General features: G+C 48.3%; 6 protein-coding genes; 2 read left to right on the top strand and 4 right to left on the bottom strand.

Moving 5' to 3' along the window:
* GSTUM_00005858001 (uncharacterized protein) overlaps positions 1-1778 on the bottom strand; it is a gene marked incomplete at its 5' end in the record, with an annotated part of 3938 nt that extends 2160 nt beyond the window's left edge. Inside the window, 4 exons of the mRNA XM_002837956.2 lie at positions 19-441; positions 504-749; positions 930-1196; positions 1275-1778. Coding sequence (XP_002838002.1) covers positions 19-441; positions 504-749; positions 930-1196; positions 1275-1778 — 1440 coding nt within the window. The remainder of the gene's footprint in view (positions 1-18; positions 442-503; positions 750-929; positions 1197-1274) is intronic.
* Positions 1779-4934: 3156 nt separating this feature from the next.
* On the top strand, positions 4935-5510 carry GSTUM_00005857001 (uncharacterized protein; the record flags this gene model as incomplete). XM_002837955.2 has 1 exon in its annotated part: positions 4935-5510. The coding sequence occupies exon 1, from the start codon at positions 5274-5276 to the stop codon at positions 5508-5510; it is 237 nt and encodes a 78-aa protein (XP_002838001.1). The 5' UTR covers positions 4935-5273.
* Positions 5511-5962: 452 nt separating this feature from the next.
* GSTUM_00005856001 (uncharacterized protein) lies at positions 5963-8642 on the bottom strand. XM_002837954.2 has 1 exon: positions 5963-8642. Exon 1 carries the CDS (start codon positions 8600-8602, stop codon positions 6272-6274), a length of 2331 nt encoding a protein of 776 aa, XP_002838000.1. The 5' UTR covers positions 8603-8642; the 3' UTR covers positions 5963-6271.
* Positions 8643-9215: 573 nt separating this feature from the next.
* GSTUM_00005855001 (uncharacterized protein) lies at positions 9216-10105 on the top strand (the record flags this gene model as incomplete). The annotated part of the gene is made up of 3 exons (XM_002837953.1): positions 9216-9597; positions 9685-9804; positions 9936-10105. The coding sequence occupies 3 exons, from the start codon at positions 9216-9218 to the stop codon at positions 10103-10105; spliced, it is 672 nt and encodes a 223-aa protein (XP_002837999.1).
* A 2555-nt stretch (positions 10106-12660) lies between these two features.
* On the bottom strand, positions 12661-15706 carry GSTUM_00005854001 (uncharacterized protein; the record flags this gene model as incomplete). XM_002837952.2 has 14 exons in its annotated part: positions 12661-12796; positions 12832-13253; positions 13312-13547; positions 13603-13687; positions 13743-13829; positions 13884-14045; positions 14102-14222; positions 14275-14453; positions 14510-14681; positions 14736-14815; positions 14880-14907; positions 15158-15244; positions 15277-15514; positions 15651-15706. 14 exons carry the CDS (start codon positions 15704-15706, stop codon positions 12707-12709), a joined length of 2043 nt encoding a protein of 680 aa, XP_002837998.1. The 3' UTR covers positions 12661-12706.
* Positions 15707-18876: 3170 nt separating this feature from the next.
* Positions 18877-21201, bottom strand: GSTUM_00005852001 (uncharacterized protein). XM_002837951.2 has 11 exons: positions 20689-21201; positions 20550-20597; positions 20347-20476; positions 20246-20289; positions 20085-20184; positions 19699-20028; positions 19646-19666; positions 19524-19594; positions 19442-19467; positions 19284-19404; positions 18877-19213 (listed from the first exon to the last, which is right to left on the bottom strand). The coding sequence occupies exons 1-11, from the start codon at positions 20742-20744 to the stop codon at positions 19162-19164; spliced, it is 999 nt and encodes a 332-aa protein (XP_002837997.1). The 5' UTR covers positions 20745-21201; the 3' UTR covers positions 18877-19161.
* Positions 21202-22100: the final 899 nt, after the last annotated feature.

Genomic DNA, 22100 nt, shown 5'->3' with positions numbered 1-22100 from the left:
ATATGGGTTCTCCTTCACAAAAGGAACATCACTCAGCATGTGCATTGCCGCCTTGACATTTTCATCCGATCCACTAAATTCGAATACTTGTTTGTTGAACGCGATTGAAACACCCGTGAAGGCCGCCACATCGATCAGGAGCTTTTGCACCTCGAGGGCCTTAGGCAACAGGCGAGCAATCGGCGAATCCATAACCCACCAAGAGGCATTATAAAACTGTCCGCAGATAACCATTATCGCTTTGATTGTGCGTTCCAGGTGAAGAGTTTCACTGCCTTGTACGCGAATCAAACTAGCCGGAGACCCCAGAACGGGAAGTTGGACAAACGTCCCATTTGCATCCATGATTTTCTTCACATCGTCTAATCTCTGAAGAAGGATATAATCAATCTTGGTAAGTGTTATAGAAACGTCCTTGACGAATATTCTCATGCCCAAAGTCTAAACAAATAGTCAGTCTTGAGGTCTGCACGCCGATCCTAGAAAGATTATGCGCAAGTTACCAGGTTGAGAAGCATTCTCTCCGCCTTAGCAATATCCTCACGGGAACTGCCGGTGATGAATATCTGGTCGGGATCGCGCCGGGTGCCGCCCGGGGGTGAATACCCATATACTTGGGGGAACGGAGGGGGGAAGTAGATGGCGGTTCTTGTGGCAGATTCGATCAATTTGACATTTTTGCGTCCGCGGCCGCAAATCATGCTCTGAACGGACAGCTCCATGAACGTAGGGATGACTTCTTGTCCAAGCTAGAGGAATCCATAAGTTAGACAAAACATCAGACGATACCAGGAATGGAACAACCAACATGGTACTCAAGTCGTCAGATTGAAGTTGCGTTTTTTTTTTTTTTTTTTTTCGGTGCGTCACCACAAAAAAAATATAACTTCAATCCGACGATTTGAGCACAGTGGCGAAACCAAACTTACCAAATCATCAATCATGATCAGAACCCTAGTCTTGGCATGCTCAACACTCTCATAGTCCCCGAAAATACTAATCTTCAGCCTCCTATTTTGGCTGGCCTCAGAGCCCTGGTCTACCGCGACGATCGAGGTCGGTTCCGGAGGCTTCAGGACAAATATGTCTGTTCCCGTAAACTGAGCAATCCTCTCCAAATGAACAGTGATCCGTGTATTTGGCACACCGTCCGAAAGGTAATACTGATCATGATCAATGTTGACACAAGAATTCCGCTATTTGGAAGAGAAAAATTATTAGCAATTATGCCCCAACACCTGCTGTGATCGCGATCGGCCAAGTGAGCCACTTACCATTGCAACAGGCACGCTCTGCAGAATCAAACCCCGAGTCTTATGAACCTCAGCAGGCTCTCCTGCAATCCACAGTCCCACAGAGGTCGTCTGCTTTTTCCTCAAGGCAGTCTCAGCAGTCAATTCTGTCACGGAGACCGTTGTTCTAGCCACCAGCCCCGGAGACAATCTCTTGCACAGCTCCCGGACATCGTTGATACTCTTCTGGTGCACAGGAAGCCTGCTTGTCGGAAGGTTGGGGGGCGAGTCGGGCGGATGCAGCCATCGTTCCCTCGCTTGGGAGGTGGCCAAAATTATCTGATCTGGATCCGGACCCGGTATAAACGAGAAAGGAATTGAGAATGCGTAAGTAAGCGATTCGAGTGTCGAATTGTCCTCATCGGATGTAAGCATGTCGTTGCCACCCACGGCATCGGAGACGTTAGAGGAAGAAGTGACGTCGAAAGTTGGTTTCTGAGGAAGGACATGGTGAATTCCGCTGGTTAGACCCAAGGTAGTAGCCATGTCGAGAAGTCCTTGTTGAAGCGTGAAGATGACTCTTTAAACCCTTTTCCTTCGAGTTTGTCGAAGGAGGATTGGAATGGATTGTGGAGAGATAACACGACTTTCAAAGCGTGTTTGGGTGAGTATTTGCTGGGGTATTTTGGTGGGTAGCCGTATCCCGTCGTATCGATTGGGAATTTCAATAGTGACGGCAATTGCAACCGGAGATCAAACACCCCGGAACAAATGATGGACAGGAAGCGAAGAGAAGCGAGAAAATGAGAATAAGCAACGGGAGAGAGGGTATGAAAAGGAATAAAAATATATATAATAAAAGAAGGGGAAACACGAAGGACAGTCGGAAGACGGGGAGGATCGGTGGTGGGTGAGAAAAGTAGTAAGTTTTAAGAATATTTTCTCTTTTATGAAGAGAAAGGAAAAGCGAAAGAGAAGGGAAAAAAAAAAAACTCCCCGGGGGTGACGGGGTTAGATTGTGGGTTTGGTGGTGACGGATTGGCAACGGTTTGGCTAGTGCAGCGGTCTTGCAGCAGCCAGGAAGAAAGAAAGGTTGGGGGGGCGTGTCAGGCCTGGAAAGTAAGATATGTGAACGGCGGCCGGTAGACTAAAGTTCAATGCACTGTACTGAGCTCTACCGGCAACGATGCACCCTCTCTCTCTCACAGTATAGCACACGTACACAATCACTTCCGCACACCTCTCACCCCGCAGTTGATGCTGATGAAGGCGGAGGAAAGAGACGGGTGCAGGAATGGAATAATAGTACAGACAGGCAGCAAGTAAGATAGTACCGACGTTACAGCCAAAATATCCACTTGAATGGATCTGGAGCGACAGAAAAGTGCGCTTTGTGAGGAGCTGGGCTGAATTCAAGAGAAGTGAAGAAGTGAGAGGAAAGGACAGGAATATCGCTAGAGGGGTATATAGAGAAGAAAGAAGGAAAGGATCCGGAGGGGAATTAAGAGAATATATAGTTGTAATTGACGAGGTGGGGAAAGAGGGAGAAAAAATAGGACAGATTGATAGAGACGAACTAGAACCGTCAATAGTGACGACTGAGGAAGGAAAGGAATAAAAGAGGAATATCGTTTCGACCCCAAAAGAATCAACCAAACCCAACGGGAAAAAATGGGGAAAGGTAGTAATTAATTTAACGACCAATTGACATCTCAGCGTCACCGATTAAAGCAACACACACGTCCAGCGACGGTAACCCGCTAACGCCCGCCGTCGTCGACTGCTTCTGCTTCTGCTTCTGCTTCTGCTCTTGCTTCCACTCCTGCTTCCGCTGTTAGGGCGCGGTGCGGTGCGGTGCGGTACTCGTGTCTCCGCGCCAAGAATGGGCACCTCATTTGGAATAGCCCCCGCCGACCCATAAAGAGCTTTTCCAGAGGAATGCATGCACCGTCGCTGCACAGAGAGCAGTAAATCTCACCAACCTTGATTCTTCAACCCTGACACTGAGTGGCTCTATCAAGTATTATATGCTACTTTGTTTCCTCACTACTACCGATAAAATTATATTATATTGCGCCGCAGAGTCCTTGATGTAGTTCAAACATGATTTGATTTTTTTTCATATCGAGGGAGTTTTGCTGCCGGAAAGGAGCAAGTCCAATTTTCTCCAAAGAGCTACTGTCATATGGATGATACTGTTAGGCTACCCTAACAGGATACTGGTATCCCCCACCACCAGCGCAGTCTTTCAAGCGGCTTGAGCGCCATACATTTTATGGGTTCGGGGGTGCCATTCCAAGAGAGATGCCCATTCTTGGCGCGGAGACACAAGCGCAGTAGGGTGGACCAGAACTATGAATACACTACACCAGGTTCCACATCTGCTTGTAAAGCTGCCATAGTAGTTTCCAGTACAACAATGGTAAAGAAGGGACCGCCGCGGGCCAGCCCAACCTCAGCTACGGGTACAGTACGAGTACAGACGGTCATGGAAAGAGCGACGGACAGTCATACGGGCCTGACTCTGGCCCCGTTGCCATGTTCGGGTTATCAACTCCTTCCCTCGCGGTCCTTTCACCTTCTATCTACTCGTATAAATTATAATGCTTCCCCGTTGATGCAAGAGATAAAGAACCAGGACCGCACTGCATGAAAGGGAAATAAAAAGAAGCTAAACCAGAACAATCCAAACGGAACCTCAATCTATCGCGCTGGTAAAGTAAAAAAACACCTTCACTCGCTTGCTGACTTGCTCAACCAGTCATACCATATTTACATTCGCCATACTACCGTACCGTGTCATGTTTGCCCCATGATGAGAAGTAGCGAAAAATAACAAGGAAACAGACGCATACTCTAGAAGCGCTCGAAGCCATCAGAAAGCTTGAATACTCGAGTACAAGAAACCCGTGGGGTAGGTTGAGCTAGGCGGGCAGAACTCTCTCTTCCCTCCCCTCCCTCGCCCTCCGGTGTGATACCGGTATTTACCCCCCGGCCCGCTCGGCAGACTTGAGTCCAACACTAAAAGATTCTTTGTCTCATGGGCGCCATCAAAATCCGTAACCTATCTGTCCCCCCCCTCTCCAATCTGGTAAAACCGCGATTTCCCCTTACCACAAAACGCCATCCATCCCTCCAGACATATGTACCGCACTGTATGATACAAAACGCCAATTGAGTGGAACGGGGAGTATGATAGTATGATACAGAGTTCCATTCAGTAGATTCACAACGTCGAAATATCACCGCACAAGCATTCCAGTACCGCGTTGCAGATACACATGCAAATTATAGACCAACCCATCCCATCCACCGTATTTCACTTTGGCAGTAGCCTCTATCGTACTAGTACGAGTATTGTAACCTTCGATAAGAAAAACCGACCACTAAGGAAATAATTCAGCGGTCCATTAACCGTAGGAACTGCATCCAATTGAACCACAAAATAACACTCTTCCGAACCAGAGGAGAAAGTGGGCTAACCAGTTATGACACTGTATTGTGACCGGGTAAATATGTATCATAACTTTAGAGTACACAAAATAATCCGAAGCGCAAACAAGCAAACTCTATAATACTGTATCATATCGACGATCATGTAACCCGACCTCCTTTTTTTAAAAAAAACAAGCCTTTTCCTCCCTCCCTCCCTCCAACCCATCGCATCGTGAATCCCTACAGTAGCCCCCGGCATCTTGCCAACAGCAATCTATCATACGGCGCGATATGATTAGATCACCAGTAGATCCGACCCCCCCACCGAGCTGCATAGACCAACTAAGATTCTCACAGGCACTTACATCCTCGCCACCTATCACAACCGGGATTAAGGGTTACAAAGCAATCCTGCCACCGATCCTTGGATTTCAATTTGATACGATATTTTTATCTCCGCTGTTGCCCCCCCCCCCCGAATCGGTTGAGAAGGGTTTAGTTTATCCCCAGGTACCGTATCGCTAGCTAAAGGCAGCTTTAGCTTCAAAAGGAGGATGGGTGGTGATTACTCTATTATGTCGTAGTGGCTTTTGGACAGGGATATCTATGGACGGGGGGATTGGAACATCATCCATGGGATATTATATGGCGGGGTTGGAAGTGTTCACATATCAATCGGTGGAGGAGATTCGCGTTGGATGGGATTGGGTGATTGTTGAGATGTTGGAGGTGGGGGGGGAGTGTAGCCGAGTAGAGGATGTGGTGGAGGCGGTTCTGGCCATCTGGAAACAAAATTCGACACTAGGATTGGGACAGCGTGGATGGTGTGATATCATACTCTGACCTTCCCAAATTTATTTTAGCCCTGTGGTGCGGGCAGATTGCAGGAAGAAATATAATTTATTTATCCTTGTATCGCCGAAAGAAAAGAATATCGTAGCACCAATCCGCCCCCGGTTCAGCTATCATACTCTATTCTCATCGAAAAATCCTTCACACAGCAAACTCAATCACATGAAATCCACAGACTCTCACTCGCCGTACAAACTTTTTTCTCTTAGTTGTTAGTCTCCATGGCAGCTGGATCCCTGAGAATGAGTGACAGACAAAACAACCAAACAAGCATGCGAAAATGTTCATCTCATGCCACCCACTCTGATTGGATAGTGTTTTAGATGCATATTCACAATAAATAACACATGACGGGTACAGTACAGTAGACGATCGCGCTGGAGCAGAAGGCACTTTAGAAGCTTTTATGTACCGGTACACCCACGAAACCTGCACTATTACTATTACAAAGGTAGCTCGCCTGCAGTACCTCCCCACCCCCAATTCAAGAAAGCAAATGCAAAAGGTATACTTGGCAACAATGACTCCATTTCAAGCTGATCTCCCACCGCTCCCCATCTCCCAGTAAGTAAAACCGTCATCGCCCGCAGGTGTACAAGAAAATAGCAATCCCCATTGTCCGACTTTATGCCTTCTCCCTTTTTTGAACAACATGACTTCTACGCACAAAATCCCCCCACGAACCGATGATGTTACAATGATATAGCAAAGGTAGAATTGACAGAAAAAGGAAAGTTCGAAATCGGGTATTATCAGGGGTTGCCCCTATACCTCCCTTCGCTATATCCGCTCCCGGCAAACGGAGGCAGGGGTGGGTGGGGAGGAGCAGGGTGGGCATAGGGAGGAACAAGGTGAGGTGGTTGCATGTGTCCTGGCTCTCTAGGACCCGGATCGGCGAACCGGTCCCTGAAGCCAGCATCCGGCCTGACACTTGCTTGTCTCCTCGGCGCATATTCCCCTTCGCCATAAGCCCTGGTTGGGTCAGGCCTCACACTACCATGTCTAACTGAAGGCTCTCTACCATGAAAGTAGTTGTCCACACCGTTGGAATACGGGCGGTCTTCACGTCTCGGGCTAGCTCTGCTAGCCTCAGGCCTGTATTCAACGCGACGCTCTAGATGGTCTTCTGGCCTTACACTGGCCCTAGAAGAGGAGGGGTAATCTGCTCTATGCTCGGGGGCATAGCCACCTGTCACTGGTTGAGGTGGTGGCATCGATGGTCTCGCCGGAACATAGGGATAATCTCGAGTTCTATAACTTCTGTCATCAAACCCCCTAGGAATAACGCTGCTCTCGGGTCTCGGCGGGTATTCGTCAAAGCGCATAGAACGATAAGGATCATAGTAACCCGTAGGTCTCTCACGAGGCGGCCCGTAATAAGACGCATAATCTCCGGGGTACTCGGGACGATACATAGGAGGCTGGGGTGGTGGGTAAGGCCTGCTGTACATGTCGAGACGATGAGGGGACGGTGGTCTAGTCATTCTACTGGGTGGTCTGTACTCTGCCCGGGAGACTGGACGCGAATCTTTTGGATTGCGAACCCTAGAGGGCGAAACAGAGCGCGGTGAACGTTGAGAGTAGTTGACGGGCGACGCCGACCTTCTACCGGAGCGTGTGGGAAGGCGCGAGGGGACCGCAGATGGCGCCGCGTATCTACGATCATACTCGTCATACGGTCTAGGAGCATGATAGTATTCTGGATCGTAAGGTGGATAGCGAGTATATACAGGCGCAGGTGCTGGAGGTGGTGGAGGCGGAGGTAGATGATACCCAAAGGAATCGTACACATGATGGCCCGCCGCGGGTGGGTGTGGGTGAACTGTAGGTTGGTAACTATAGCGCTGGGGTGGTGGGGGAATTGGGGGGTAATCATGACGCTGGCGTTCATCGTACGTGTCTGCAGGACCCCCCACCCTTGTGACACGCGGGGGGTGAACATCAGGGAATGGTGATCTCGGTTCTTGTTTGATAAGAGGAACTGGAGAAATTGGAGAGACATTATCTCTACGAAGCTCTCTCTCTGGATTGCCTGCATATCTTGAATATGGAATTTCATCACCATCATCCTCAATCTCAACAATGCCTCTTGGACCCTGTGATTCCACACGTGCCATGTTTGCTGGGCGAACAGGCTGAGGAGCAGCAGGAGATTTAAGATGGCTAGTGGTTGAATATCGAGGGCTTGCAGGAGGCGAGTAAGGGCGTCCATGCGCAGGCGCTGGTTCGTAACCATCATTATTCACATCCAACGGAGCATTCGCACCCTTAGGCGATGGCACAGCGGGAGCCTGGGCTTTTGGAGGCTCATAAGCTGTATCAATGGCCAATCGCTGCGACGTTGATTCTTCGACCGTAGGGGTCTCCTTGTCTGAGCTGAATTGGCGTGGAGTGAGAGACTCTTTGGGGGGCCTACGGGAAGCTTCAACTACAGTTGGAAGAGTGCTCTCCACTGGCCCACTCCACGTTTTCCTTGTCATATGCCTATCTTGATGCGTCTCAGGGTTCCCTGAACGGATAGCAGTTTCTGAGTTTTCATTGCCCTCGGCGACTGGCTTACTAGGAGCGGAATTAATCGAACGGATTGTTTCTTTGAAAGAAACGCCAGCTTTCTTCATAATAGATTCCAGCTGGTCAGAAAACACATCGGTGCTCGGATCCCATAAGTTAATGTGTTCAACAGGCTCAGCACCCGTCCAAACCTTGGCTTCAACCTCAAGCTTTCGTTTTTGCAGTTCTTTTTCAATCTTTTCCCTCTTCAACCTTAACTCCGCCTTGACTAAAGTATCAGATTTTGTCAAAAAGACATTGTTGATTTTAAAGTCTGTGCACTGAGGAGCTTGTAATCCTGGCGCCTGAGAGAGCTGAGCTCCATCAGATGAGGTGGAGGGATTTTTTTGTAGAGGCTGGGGAGTTGTTGCTTGAGAAGATCTCGGATGATTTGCTGGCTTGAATCTAGGATGCATGCCATCGCGGATTTTATCGCGCAGTCGTATGATCTTGACATACTCGCGAAGGTCTTCTTCAGATTCCTGCAATGGGTCCGAGTTACCAGGCCCCGGTTTCAAAACATCCGTAGGCATTGCGCGAATCTGCGAAAGAGTGAAGTAATGTCTCTTGGCTGAGAAAGGTGACGCAAATTAAGGATCTAGGGAAAACGGTGAGTGTATGGAGCCGAAGCTCGAGTGAGTTGGGTGTGCGAGAGGGGGAGAGGAGAGAGGTTCGGGGGAAGAGGAAGACAAGGGTGGAGAAAGTGACGGGTCATAAGCATGATCAGATAATTGAGGGCTTGGCTAAATTACAGGCGCCAAGCATTATATTTGAGATAAGATGAGATGAGATAAGGGGTGGTTGGGTTGAAGCCAAAGACCTCGTGATTTCTCGCCGGATACGGTACTTGTGCCTGCCTGAATAACTCTCCTCTTCCCCCTCACCTAACCAACGAATAAATTAAAAGCCGAATTTGTCATCTCTCCCAGTTTCCCCCATGGCCACAGATACTCAAGATAATCTGCCTGTGTTCTTTTTTGACATTGATAACTGTGTATGTGGGCACAATCATCTTGAAAGTTGTGGTTTTGAATTAATCATTTACAGCTATATTCCAGGAGTAAGCGGGTATGGACTCCGGGTTGAAGATTTTGAGCGAAGGTGCAGGCAATTGTATCTATACTCATGCCTCTTTAGGTTCAAGACATGATGAAGGATCTGATTAACAAATATTTTCGAGAGCAACTTCGTGAGACTTTCTCGGTTCTGCTTGTGCATGAGGCTAAGCTCACAGTGAGTCTAGAATTGAACCAGGAGGATGCCAAAACTCTTCACGAAACATATTACAAATCGTACGGCCTTGCTATTGAAGGTCTTGTTCTCCACCACAAGATAGACCCCCTCGAATACAATGGTAAAGTCGACGACGCACTCCCCCTAGACCAAGTTCTTCACTCGGATCCGCAGTTGAGAAAGTTGATCTCGGATATCGACAGGACAAAGGTGAGGCTTTGGCTATTCACCAATGCATATATTACACATGGAAAACGGGTGGTTAAGCTCTTGGGTATTGAAGATCTTTTTGATGGTAAACAACACCTTGCGCTAGAATCCTCGATTATTGCAGTTACGTGTTGCTGCTCGAGTGCTCGCGTTCTTGCTGACAGATTTTAAGGGATAACATATTGTGACTACGCTCAAGAGATTTTGATATGCAAGCCCAAGATTGAGATGTTTGAGAAAGGTTTATTATACTCCAGAGAATCTTGTGATCCAGAGATTTTGCTAACAGACTGTCTATAGCTATGAGGGAAGCCTTGATAACTGATCGGTCGAAATGCTACTTCGTGGGTAAGTTTTTTGATTTATGGGCCTAGAGCTGAGTTATATAATTTCGACGCTTACAGGTGCAAAAAACCAATTCAGATGATTCGACTATCAACTGTCAGGCCGCTGTCAGATTTGGGTGGGAAAACACCGTCCAGAAGCTAGAGCCTAGTGATCCGGAACCATCGGTATCAGTTGCAAAACACAATATTCGGAGTCTAGAGGAGCTTAGAGCTTTATATCCCGAGTTTTTCAAACCGCCAAATTAGATATTTTTGGTTGCAAATGCCCCTAGTGGTGTTTCCTGTCGGGGGTGATCGGCTACAGAATAGTCCTGGTGTTTGGTCTTGCCATAAACAATTGAACAGACCGTGAAAGCGAATAGAGTCCGGAATGAGATGTCGCAGACTTATGTGCTCTTGGATATTACATATTGTCCAACAAACCCGACCATCATGGCCCTGCCCCTCACAAACCACGCTCGACGACTTCCTAGAAAGTTATTGACAATCAAGTAGCTCTTACCACCTTAAATCAGCCACCTACGTGAACATGCGAGATCACTCGCGGTTTTGTTTTCGGGGTTTAGCCTGTAGCAGACGGTCGGGGGTATTCCGGCAATATTTGCTATTAGGTAAGAGGGTTTTTAGTGTTTGATTGCGCCCAAGCATCTCTCTACGGAATCTCAAAGAGAGAAGTACTTGTCCAACATAGTAGTCTAGATGTGCCATTCGATTCCTGCCGAGTAACTGTATGCATATAATTTTTGACCTTACTGTAAACTGCTAACATTTAACGAACACGAGTTTTTTTTTTGGAGGGAGAGCTTCAAGTTGCGAGCAGGATATTGCCTTTATCCAATAACCCATGGGGTGATGCGGTACCACCTAGAAGGGTGTGTGTGCAAGCGAAAGTCGGAATATAAATACTGTCTATATCTATCTATCTACCTTCCATACTGATCAGTGCAGTATTTGATCGACAGAAACGGTTTCCCATTTCTTCCCCCTGAAGAACAGCACATACCCGATCCAACCCTCACTTCCTCAATCCCCGCTCCCTTCCACCCTCAACTCCGCCCGCCCACCAACCAACCTCTAATGCCCCCACCGCCGCTGCCCGCAACAAAATAAGTTAGCGGAAGCCCTGGCCAAGTGCGGGCGCTGGAAGAAGCGCCAATGGGTCCGCGACGCGAGTCGGCAGTGATAGGCGCGGCGGGGGAGCGGGGATTGCATGATTTGCGGGGTGGGGTATAGTGTTAGGTACAAGGACGGGGAGGAGGGGTGTTGGGATTTTGTGATATTGATAGAGAAGAAAGGGGGTGGCTGTTGTCCTAGGGGAACAGGGTTGAGTGCGATGCCCAATCAATCGTTGTGAGGGCTTCAGGTAAAACGAGATATTATTATGATGATATTTTTACGGGATAGCAGGGTGCACTGCCCTGAGTTCGTTCTCCGTATATTTCGAGGAGCATCATAATTACTCACAAGTCACACACTCCCAGCATCATTAACATTTTCAATTACCCCAATCAGGTATTTCACAACCTTCAAAGTGTGGTGGAATGTATTATTTTGGATTGCAAAAACCATATCATTTGTTTGTGAGCTCGCGCACTCGTACCGACTCAATAAGTATGATCCCAAATATCAACCCATAGAGCCCCCATGTCCCATTAGCATCGCCGTCTACGGGCCCACCCGACTCCTAGAGCCAGGCCAGGTCAGGTCAGATCATCACTTTTGTAACATTCAGATAAGCTATGGAAGACAACAAAGGGGCAAAATGAAAACCATGAATAAAGAAAGGGAACTAAAAGAGGAAAAAAAGTTATCATAAAAATCACCCAGAAAAGGCTATTTCCCAAACTCCAATTCTCTTAACTACGAGAAACAAGTTAATTAGTAATACCAAATCATTTCTTCTCAAACATGGCCCACCGCGCAGCAAACGCTGATCGGGACGGGTTGTCGACCGTTGGGGTATTGCTATTGCTAACACTCTTTCTTGCCTCGTTCCTGGCCTCATCTCGGGGGAGGCTGAATCTCTTGGGTCGAGCTTCGGCCGGTATTCCTGGGGCAGACGGTCGGCTGGGGTCCACTCTTGGCTTCTCCCTGTTTAGGATACTGGCAGTTGATTCCGCTCTTGTATGTTGTCTTGCTACTCTTGCGGGGTCAAACACCGGTGAGTTCGTCCGCTTTGGCTCTAATCTCGAAGGTTCTGTGTTTACATTTGTAGGTTCAGGTTTTACTCTCGATGAGTGTGGCATTGGCCTGGAGCCGATAGGCCGAGTAGGGGCACTGCTAGGCGTGGTGGGAGCCCTGCTGAGTGTGGTAGGAGCCCTGCTAGGTGTGGTAGGAGTAGGAACTCTGTTAGGCGTAGTTGGGGTGGGTGCCCGTTCTTGCGCCTGGGGAGCTGCGTCTTCGGTCCTTCGCGCTTTCCTCTCTTCCCTCCTCTCCTCCCCTTGTTCCATGGTTCTAGCCCTTTCCATCCTTCTTGCAATCATCTCCCTCCACTGAGCTTCCTTGTCTTCGATTTCGTCTTTCGTTCCATCAGGGATAGTCTGCTCGGTCCTCCTGCGAGTGGCCGGCGGAAGCTTCTGTTCTTCGACCGCGGGTGCTTTCTTTTCCTCCCGTTTAATAGGGCTTTCCCCTCCTTGTTCCATGGCTCTGGCCCTTTCCGCCCTTTTTGCAATTCTCTCCCTCCATTGAGCTTCCTGGTCTTCGATTTCGTCTTTCGTTCCGTCAGGGATAGTCTGCTCAGTCCTTCCATGAGTTGCCAGCAGAGGCCTCTGCTCTTCGACCACAGGTGCTCTCTTTTCCTCAACGCGAATAGTCCTCTTTTCGTCCCGTTTAATAGGGCTCTTCTCCTCAAAAACAGGCCCACTCCTCCTCTCCCCGACAGGGGGCGCTCTCTTCCTCTCTTCGACCACAGGGGCGGAAGCGGGGGTCGGGGCTCGTCTTGAAGGGGGTTCCTCCTTTTTTCCCTCAATAACCAGTTCTAGCTCATCCTTCTCTTCTGCAGAGGGGTTGGGTGGGGCCGGTGGACTTTGGAGACCAGCGTCAACGATTCCCAGGCCAATGCCTCTCCCCTTATCCAGATCTTTGATCACCACATTAGCAGGAGCAGCGCTACCAGAAACACTAGCTCTCTGCGGCGATGAACGTCCAGAAGAAGGGGCATATACGGCTCTCGACCTCGAATCAAAGATGGCCTCTTCAAAGGAGTTCTTCGGAGGGTCGGCTAGTGGTGGTCTGGGTAAAGATCGGTCACTCCCGTCACCCTTTACAGGCTCAGACGAGGGACTTGAAGGCGTTTGGGCAAACTTCTTTCTCTTTTCTCCAGCCCATGTCGCCCAAGAGGAGAAGTAGGCACCAGCACGAGAGGATGCATCGGCAAGTACCGGAGAAACAACAGCTAACCAACCCAGTTAGTACCTATTGTATATATAGATAGTGACTGCAAGTGAACCTACTAGAAGGAATTGTCATGCTTGGGTTGCTGTCAGTAGACGGTTTTTCTCCTGTCTCAATACTGAGCTTTTGCATGGAGTCTTGAGACTGCGATTTCCGCTGTTCCCTAAACTTTTCAACGTTCTTGGATAGATTGTTGAAAACAGTGGATACATTAACACGGCCATTAGCAAGGGTTTTTGCCAACACCTCTTTACTATTCTGCACCTTCTCCTCCAAACGTAACTCCTGCATTTGTCTATACCATATCGCCAAGTCAGCTAAACACTAATATATGTGGGCGCTGTGCTTACTGCAGGATTCTTCTCTGTACATCTTCCATAGTCAGCCCACCAGCCATTACATGCTTTGGGGGCACAAGGTCGAACAATTCGGAGTCTATGCCACAAGGGTAAGCCCAAATCTCTTCGTCACAGTTCAGAAAATAATATACCTGTAAACTTCTGGAAGATTCTGAAATTCTCGGTTTTCTTCCAGGCATCCACCCAATCCATCTGGAAATCATTGGCAGGGTCACCATCTAAGGCTTGTCAGAACACCGATTCCCAAATTTAAAACATCCGGCGGAACTTACCGATATCTGGCAGGAACACGTTCTGCTCCGAGCCTGCATGCTTTTCCAGAAATAAGTGATACTTGACGGATGATACCATGGAGAGTATGTACTCCTCGAATTGTAGTCGGATATAGTCTTCACTACCTGCGAATCCCATCGTTTTCGGCCGGGTGGGGTCCGCTTGAAAAAATTAGCATGTAATTCTACTGAGTAGGGTGGACAAATATCAAACGGACATTCATCCCAAGACTCGGAAACGGACTGGACCAACACGTCGATCCATCTTCTGTCAGCCGCAGACAGTGAAAGAGCAGCACGCAGTGACGACGATGTGACATTGATATTTTTATCATCAAGCTACAAGACAATTAGCAGTGAAAGCTCCGGGCACCAGAGCGAGGGAAATTACATTAATCAGGATATCAGAGTATCTATCCCTCTGCTGTAGTAGCAGAGAGTTAGTTGATCCGACAATATATGACTTTGTGCCAAAATCTGCCAGTACATCGAGCTGCTGCAGTGGAGTGTAGGGCCCAAACAAGCTTCCTCTCCCGAATATTTGGAGCGGTAATCCCATAAAAGTCAATACTGCAGCTTCTGTTAGACTATATCAAGCTATAATTATCTAAGTGGGGAGTACAAACATGACTTTCGGTCACTCGTTTTAACAGAAGTAGGTTTTTTCAACTTGGATTCATAATTATTCATGTCCGGATCACCACAGTCTTCCAGGTTTCGCAGGAGTCCTGGAATGAGAGATAGCAGCGAAAACTGTGTCATGCATAGCCTCTCACAGCTACTACCAAAAAAGAGCATCTAAGGTTTTCCCGCATGTCAGACCAAAGCAACAGAATGGTTTGGGAGTAAAACCTTGGGCTGCAGCAGAGCACATTTAAACAACACGAGTGTTTGATGTTTGAATTCATACACAAACTCCCGCAGTGATAAGCCTAATCTATTAGCTCTGGACCCCGAGCTCCCGCCAACAGGCCCATTGGAATTCACAACGCTCACCAACAAATTGATCACGTGAGCGATCAGTCTCATAGTCCCTTATGCTCGTTTTTAAGCTCTCTTGGAATTTCTATATGCGCATATATCAGCCCACTATGTTTCCAGAGTTTGTTCTGATAGCCCGGGAGGTTTCTCACCCGTATTATGTCGAGGTCCTCAAAGTTCCTATAATTGCGGACATCCGGTAAGCCACCGCCAGTGAACGGGGGAGTAAGAGAGGAGGGAGGAAAGCCCCGCCCCACAGGACCTTCCTCCCCCCCCGTACCCACGAAGCAAACCAAGATACGAGCCCATACCTCTGCGCAAACCAAGCTGTGGTGACAGCCGATAGCTGTTGTTTCAAGTGAGAGAAGAAGAAGGTAGGACTATCCGCAATTACCACCACAGCCTTCTGAACCGTAGATCGCGTCACATCGGCGGGCCTATCCATTAACTCACTGGCGTCTAACTGCCTCGTGCACGATATCCCAAATAGAGTGGTAGGTCCCGCCGGCGTTGTATGTTTCAGGGTGAAATACGAGAAATCCTCCTCCGAAGCATGAGCACCATCTGCTAGCGCAAGAAACGGCAATAGCGGCCAATCCGATATATCGTCTTCCTTCTCTAAGCCTATCCAAGTTTCCACTTCGGGTCCCCTAAAAAAATTCGCAATAAAGGCTCCCAGGTTAGCATGTTGCAGCTTTTTTAAAAATAAAAAAACCGAGAACTGCCAGTTGAAACTGGAAGGGGATGGGGAATGAGAAGTGGGGAAAGGGCTCGAAAAAGAAGTACCTTGCATGGTGGAACCCCACAATCGTTACGACTGGGCTCCGCTGAGGTTTGTCCATGTGGGAAAATTGTAGCGCTCGGTGTGAAGGTTTAAGATCTCAAGATGTTGTTTGAAATTCGAGGGCGGGAAGGTGTAAACAAAAAGGTAAGCCAGCGTTATCTCAGTGGAGCTGAAAAGAAAACAAAGGGATGGAGACTGTACACGTAAGCGTATTCAACGTCACGGGTCTCGAGGGGACAGGAGTCTCGGAGTCGCGCTCCCAGATAAGTATACTGTGCTCGTACTGGCAAGCGCGACAAACCATGGGTTTCAGGTGGCCCCCAAACCCCGACCATAAAACCTCCGGGCTCCGGTGCTCCGGGGCCGACACCATCATGCCGTACATACCGCAAACCACTGACCCTAATATCCTCCTCGAATAGTAAATCGTCACCTTAACGGTATTTCCGATTCCTCATGTCACTCTCACCAGATTGTATCATGTAGCCTTACTCACAGTATACGGTACTTACCGTCCTAAGAAATAGAATAGGTAAGGACACTATGGGCCCAACATCTTTATTATGACATGGAGTATCACATTTACTATCCAGGGCTAATGTCCCATCGGGGTGACACCGCTCCTTCGCGCTTCTCACAGCCCCCGCAAATCCATGTCCCTCTCATCTCCCATCAAGAACCCTAATCCCTACGATATCCCCCATTGTGCTTTAGTGTTCACAACCAATCACTCGTGCATGCAGCACGCCGCACACCGACCAGACCTCCGCAGGTCTTTCCATACCGCATGCCGCAGCTCGCCGCGCGCGGCCAAACCTCATCATTTCCTACTTTGCATTGTATATAATATTATGATATCATACCAGGAAAACAGCTCTTCTTTCCTCTCATCCTTGGGAGTCTACCAGTATTCCTGAACAACCCTTTACGAGAGGTCTCAAACTTTGTTAACGGTATCATAATTATTATGATACACAGATCAACTCTTACCCCTATCAATAATTTCATAACTGGGCAGTTCATAGGCACATAGTAGGAAGAAAGTTCCAACATTTATTCCCAGTTTTAATCCGACCATTTGAGTACCGGAACTGACCAGCGACCTGCCCGCTTGTGTGCGGTAGCGTGAAATGACCAAAGAAATACAACCAGTCTAGGGCCTTGCTCAATAAATTATCACGACCCTATCCTCTTTCCTGAGATTCACCATGGGTCCTGGTGGCAGTTATCCAGTCTTTTCCTCCCCCTCTGCACCTCACCCACCCGAGAACCTCCTAGTCAGGAAATTCTTCACCGCCGATAAGATAAGGACCATTTATACAACAAAATTTGAAAACTGTCCAGGGATGCCATCACACTCAGTAGCTGGTAAAAAGCGGACACTTGGTTTCCCAGATTGTCCTCTCCCCCTCAAACATAACCAAGCACAACCAGCAATCCCTTTGCCGGGAAGGGAGCCCGGCACCGGTACCGCAAAACTCATTATCTCCCCACGGGAAGTTTCGTACGGAATCGTGCAATTAGAGATCTCGGATAAAAAGGAGTGCGACCCGATCTGCAATGCGCCGCTACTGCACGTTCCCTCCGGAAGACAGAATGGGGAGAAGACCGCCCGTACTCGGGCACAGATGGTACACGAACATTGCGGGTGCCAACACACCTCCTTGTATAGGATTCCCCCATTCTGCCTCCGGCCCCAGACAACGAGGTGGCCAGCACTCTAGTACTCAATACTTCTACTCATCGAGTGATAAGTAATGACCCACTGACACCCACTCGACCGACTAGGGAAAACAACCGCAAGTTTTCGCCGCTCAAGCACTCACGACCGCAACAAATCCTCCGCGGAGACCCACTCCAGCCGCTCGAAAACGCAATACATCCAGGAGCAACCCCCATCCAGTCAACCGCACTACCGGCAAATCCGCAACCCCCAGAACCCCACGAAAGTCCCGCGAACCGGACCAGCCATCCATCATGTGGGCACGGTGATCGCTAGACCGGACCCTTATCGGTCAGAGCAGAAAAGCTAGGAACCAGATCTTCCAAGTTCCTTTTTATAACTTTTTCGTATTTGCTTTTTATATATATTATAATATTCTATTTTCATCATTTTTTTAGGCAAATTTCGATTCGGACCAAGGATAGTTAGGGTATTTTGTTCTTTTTCCAGAAGGGTTAATGTTCCGCAGGGGTGCCGAGCGAGATATCATACGTCATTGTTGGGCTGGGGGTTTTTGGAGAGTGGAAAAAGTTTGGGGTTGTGGGTTTGGGGCCGCAGTAGCCGGTAGCCGGTATCATAATGATCCTCAAAATTATTAGACCATGATATTTTTTTTTTTTGCTCGCACGAGTGCTCGTACTGTACTGTACAGTGCTTGTATGATACGGTAGCACGGGTTTAAAGTGCTCAAGTGCATTCCCAATTATCTTCCAGCAGAACTAACGTCAAGTTGATACGGGATAATGGCATAAATATAGAGATTGGGATAACTTGAGACTGCCCTACTTCCCCACCCCTATCTCTATTTCCCATCGAACAGATCCTATACCGGTACGAAAGGACGTCGCCAGGGGGAGAACCTATGCAATTGTTCCCCTGTCCTCAACCACAGCCGCACCCGCATGGGTACCGTTCCGTAAGCCAAAATCGGATACTCTTCTCTACTTCTCTTCTCCACAGCACTCAGTAAGCGCAGATAAAGCGTCCGGTCACTCCCGGTGGGAGACGAACCGTGTCTGAACCCTTCTGCCGAGTGGGCGGAGGAAAAAACAGTGGAACTGAGGGAGAAGCTCGTGCACTACGAGTAGGTTCGGGAACTAGTGTGATACTGCAGATTAAATCTAATTAGTTAATACAAGTATTGTGGAAATAATTCCCTGCCTGAATTCGCGCATGGCATACCTGTACTTCTATTTGCCATGCTCCAATATAGTGGATACTGTATTCTTGTATCACAACAGATAACTTACCGCCATACAAGTAAAAACTTACTTCAATAGAGGCAAAAAAAAACCCCAATAATGATACTTTTGGGAAACTGCAATGTCGGCTATCGTGGCCTTGTTGTCAAGTTGCGAGGTTTCAGGGTAGTCTATTCCTACACGTGTATAGTATATATATTTTTTCTCGTTGCCCATACACTACTCTACCGTACTCGCCCAAGCCGGTCCACCGATCCCCATAAGTATACGATAAGGAAACAAGAAATCAAGAAGAAGAAAAGGTGGGGAAAAAGGTGTTTGTTTTCTCATGCCCCATCGTCCCCCAACCCTCGGAGGCCCTTATGCTGCCCTCTTCGTACAACCTGCAACTAACTAAGGCTCAGATTCAATCTGGCCCACGGTACAATGAAAAAATTGGTAGAGAAATACATGTTGTATACGCCGAAAGGGAATAGAAAACTAGACATGAAACCACTAAAGGTCCAAAACCGAAGAGTACACAAAGAAGAATTGAAGGGCAATGCGGGCCCCATCACCCGAACTTCTCAAAACTAGCCACTCATCACTCTATGACTGAGCGGACCCATCTACATTGTGATAATCCAAAATCTCTGAGTACCTTTAGGTAGTTCCAGTCAGCACTACAACCCGTAAACTTGAGTCGGGAAATGCAGAGAGTTTATCCGTACATCATGATTTTCCATGTATCAACGGGCAGGTCTGCATCGTTGAAGGACCAATCGAACTTCTCTCCTGCCACCGGCTCGTCCGTAGGATCATGGTAAGGTGCCAAATATTCGTGGGCCAAAGCTGTCTCAGCAGTAATCCTCTTCTTTGGGTCAAAAACGAGCATGTGTTCCAACAAGTCGATTGCTAAAAAAGGGTTAACCGGGCCACCAATATTCTAGAGGATTCACGATGGGGCTAACCAAGCGGATCTGCGTTTTTGAATTTCTCGGAAAGAGGTTGGCGCTCCCTCTTTGGGAGGGACTGGACGAATCTCAATGTCTGTGCGAACCATTAGCAAATGCAAGGGGGAGGGCACCCGGACGGAAAAAAGGGGGGGATAAGGCTTGCATTTTCGCTGCAGATTGTGTGAATGACATCATCAGGGGGAGTTCCAAGAAGCTCAGTGATAATCGAGAACTGGTTGACGTGGTCTTTCCCTGGGAACAGCGGCTTTCCTTCGAGCATCTCCGCAAATATACATCCCGCACTCCAGATATCCACCTCGACATCGTACTTTTGCCATGTGAGCATAATCTCCGGTGCGCGGTAGTACCTTGTAGAGACATAGCCGGTCATCTGGGGATCCTGAATCCGAGCAAGACCGAAATCGCAGATTTTGAGATCACAATTCTCGTTGACTAAAATGTTGCTAGGTTTCAGGTCACGATGAACGACGCCAGCGGAATGAACGTATTTCAGTCCGCGCTGTAACAACGTTAGCATGCACACCTTCCATTTAGTCGGCCTTTTAGGTAGCCTACCAGAATCTGGTATAGAAAGTACTGGATGAACTGCTTTTCCAACGGCCGAGAGGTTAATAATCGGTGCAGATCAGTACCAAGAAGCTCAGTGACGAAGTAACTATTCCAAATATTAGAATACAGCACGCAGCTACAGTATATAGTGAGTGCTATCGGCGTACATGTCCTCCAGAGGAGATATGAAGATATCGCTAAGACTAATGACCTATGAAATAATATCAGTAAAGGCATGGCTCAAGTAGTGGATGGTGGAGCGAGTTACATTCTCATGCCGCAAGTGCTTGAGCAGTTTCAGCTCACGGTAAGTTCTCTTGGACAAAACCGGCGTGCTGAAGGGCTTCATGATCTTCTTTATAGCGACGGACTGAGTGGTCAGCTGATCTTTGGCGGAGCTTTGGGAAATTTTTCAGCGATATTTTCCCTATGAATTGTTACAGATTCGGGGGAGGGGGCTCGTGTATTTACCAGACGAGACCAAAGGCACCCATGCCCACGGGTTGCAGATCAGTGTATCTATGATAGGTCACTGTTAGTCCACTCCATGCCGAACACTCTCTGTTTTTTTGTTTTTTTTCTCAATGAGTGGCGTAGGGAATAACCCTACCTGCTTGTAATCTCGAAAGTTGTTCCAAAGATCTGAGCGCGGACGAATTCAGCCATGTCGAAAGGTTCGGAAGAGTATAGCTAAATACTAGGTAGAAGGGCCTAGGGTCGAGGTAATCCAAGGAACTGTTGCTGTGTTGTTCCTGGGATGATGGACGAGTGGCGGGGTGAGGTGGAAGAGAAGGGTGGGGAGGTTGAAGCGGTCCAAGTGGGTAGTAAACAGAACACAGGCCGTTTCGCTTCGTTTCGTCGGATAAGTACGGTACAATCCCGAGTAGGTCCCGTGTGGCAAACAAAATGTTGCTGAGAGGATGAATTCGATAACGGAAGTGGGGTTGAAAATAATATTCTTCAACGCGCTCTCAAGGTACGGCTCTACTATTTCAAAGGGGAAGAAAAGGTGGAAAAAAGTATAAGGGGGAGGCGAGGAGAAAAGAGAGATTGGGGGGGTGTAAGAAGGTAGAGTACTCTAGACGCAGGAAGAAAGTGGAAGGGGCTTTTTCTCTGAGATGGATGAAGGTCGAAGATTAGGATGCAAAGCGAATGCATTCGCTTTTCTATCGCATGAACCTTTTTTTCCCTTCCGGACAACCGAATCACGGCAAATGGTTGAAGTCAGGATCTTTCCTTTGCCTTGGAGTCCCAAAATTCGAAAGTGAAATCACCGTGCATCAGAGGCGCGGGGTGAGAGCGGGGCTGAGTCTTTCGGAATCCTTCGCGCCCCACCTATTTCCAGCCAAGCTCGACTTTTGGCCATTCAAACAGGGAAAGACGGCCCTTTCGAGGCTCTCCCCGTTCAGTTGGGTGCCGACCGTTGCGACACCCGCGCACCCCCGCTGAACCGCTGTCCCAGCTCCCCCCTCGCCATATCATAGGTGAATGCCCTGTGGCGCAAACTGCACTACCGTATGATATTCTCTCCACATCCTCCAATCGTTGCCCCTTTTCCCATCACTTTTGCGCTGCCAAAACAGCGCCCTTCACGTTTGTCTGCTTTTGTACTACGTTACTGGCTGGGAGAAATGTCCGGTTTTTTGTTCTCTGGTGCTAGATTATCTACCACTGAATCACAACCACAGCGTTTGAATAAATAAAAAAACCCTATAGCTCCCATCCATTGTCTACAATACCGCCGTATCATATCATACTCTTTTTGGGGAGCCACATGTGTTACCTTATCTTTGACTTAAATGCCAAATCGAAGTGTGGGGGGTTACACGCTTCCCCTCCACGGCTTCTGGCACCATAGGTTAAAGCGGGAGAGTCCAGGAGAGCTATCTATACGGGGCAGTGGGATTGTACCGGTATTGCCGTTCCGTGCTGCACGATTACCACACCCGCCGCAGGGGCAGGCTTGCTGTCCCCGTTCAATAATATTAGAATTAAACTGCTCGAGTACCAACGGGTTATCGC

The sequence above is a fragment of the Tuber melanosporum genome (assembly GCF_000151645.1).
Source record: "Tuber melanosporum whole genome shotgun sequence assembly, scaffold_21, strain Mel28".
Lineage (NCBI taxonomy): Eukaryota > Fungi > Ascomycota > Pezizomycetes > Pezizales > Tuberaceae > Tuber > Tuber melanosporum.
The sequence above is the reverse complement of the archived record's forward strand: the minus strand, read 5'-3'. Positions and strand labels throughout refer to the sequence as shown.

Excerpts from the sequence above, each read along its gene's own strand:
- GSTUM_00005852001 (XM_002837951.2), bottom strand. The coding sequence starts at position 20,744 with ATGGCTGAATTCGTCCGCGCTCAGATCTTTGGAACAACTTTCGAGATT. Across the intron at positions 20,185-20,245 it reads ATATCTCCTCTGGAGGACAT|TTACTTCGTCACTGAGCTTC; the intron begins GTACGCCGATAG and ends TATTTGGAATAG. Across the intron at positions 19,667-19,698 it reads TTGGAACTCCCCCTGATGAT|CCTTATCCCCCCCTTTTTTC; the intron begins GTCATTCACACA and ends CGAAAATGCAAG.
- GSTUM_00005856001 (XM_002837954.2), bottom strand. The coding sequence starts at position 8,602 with ATGCCTACGGATGTTTTGAAACCGGGGCCTGGTAACTCGGACCCATTG.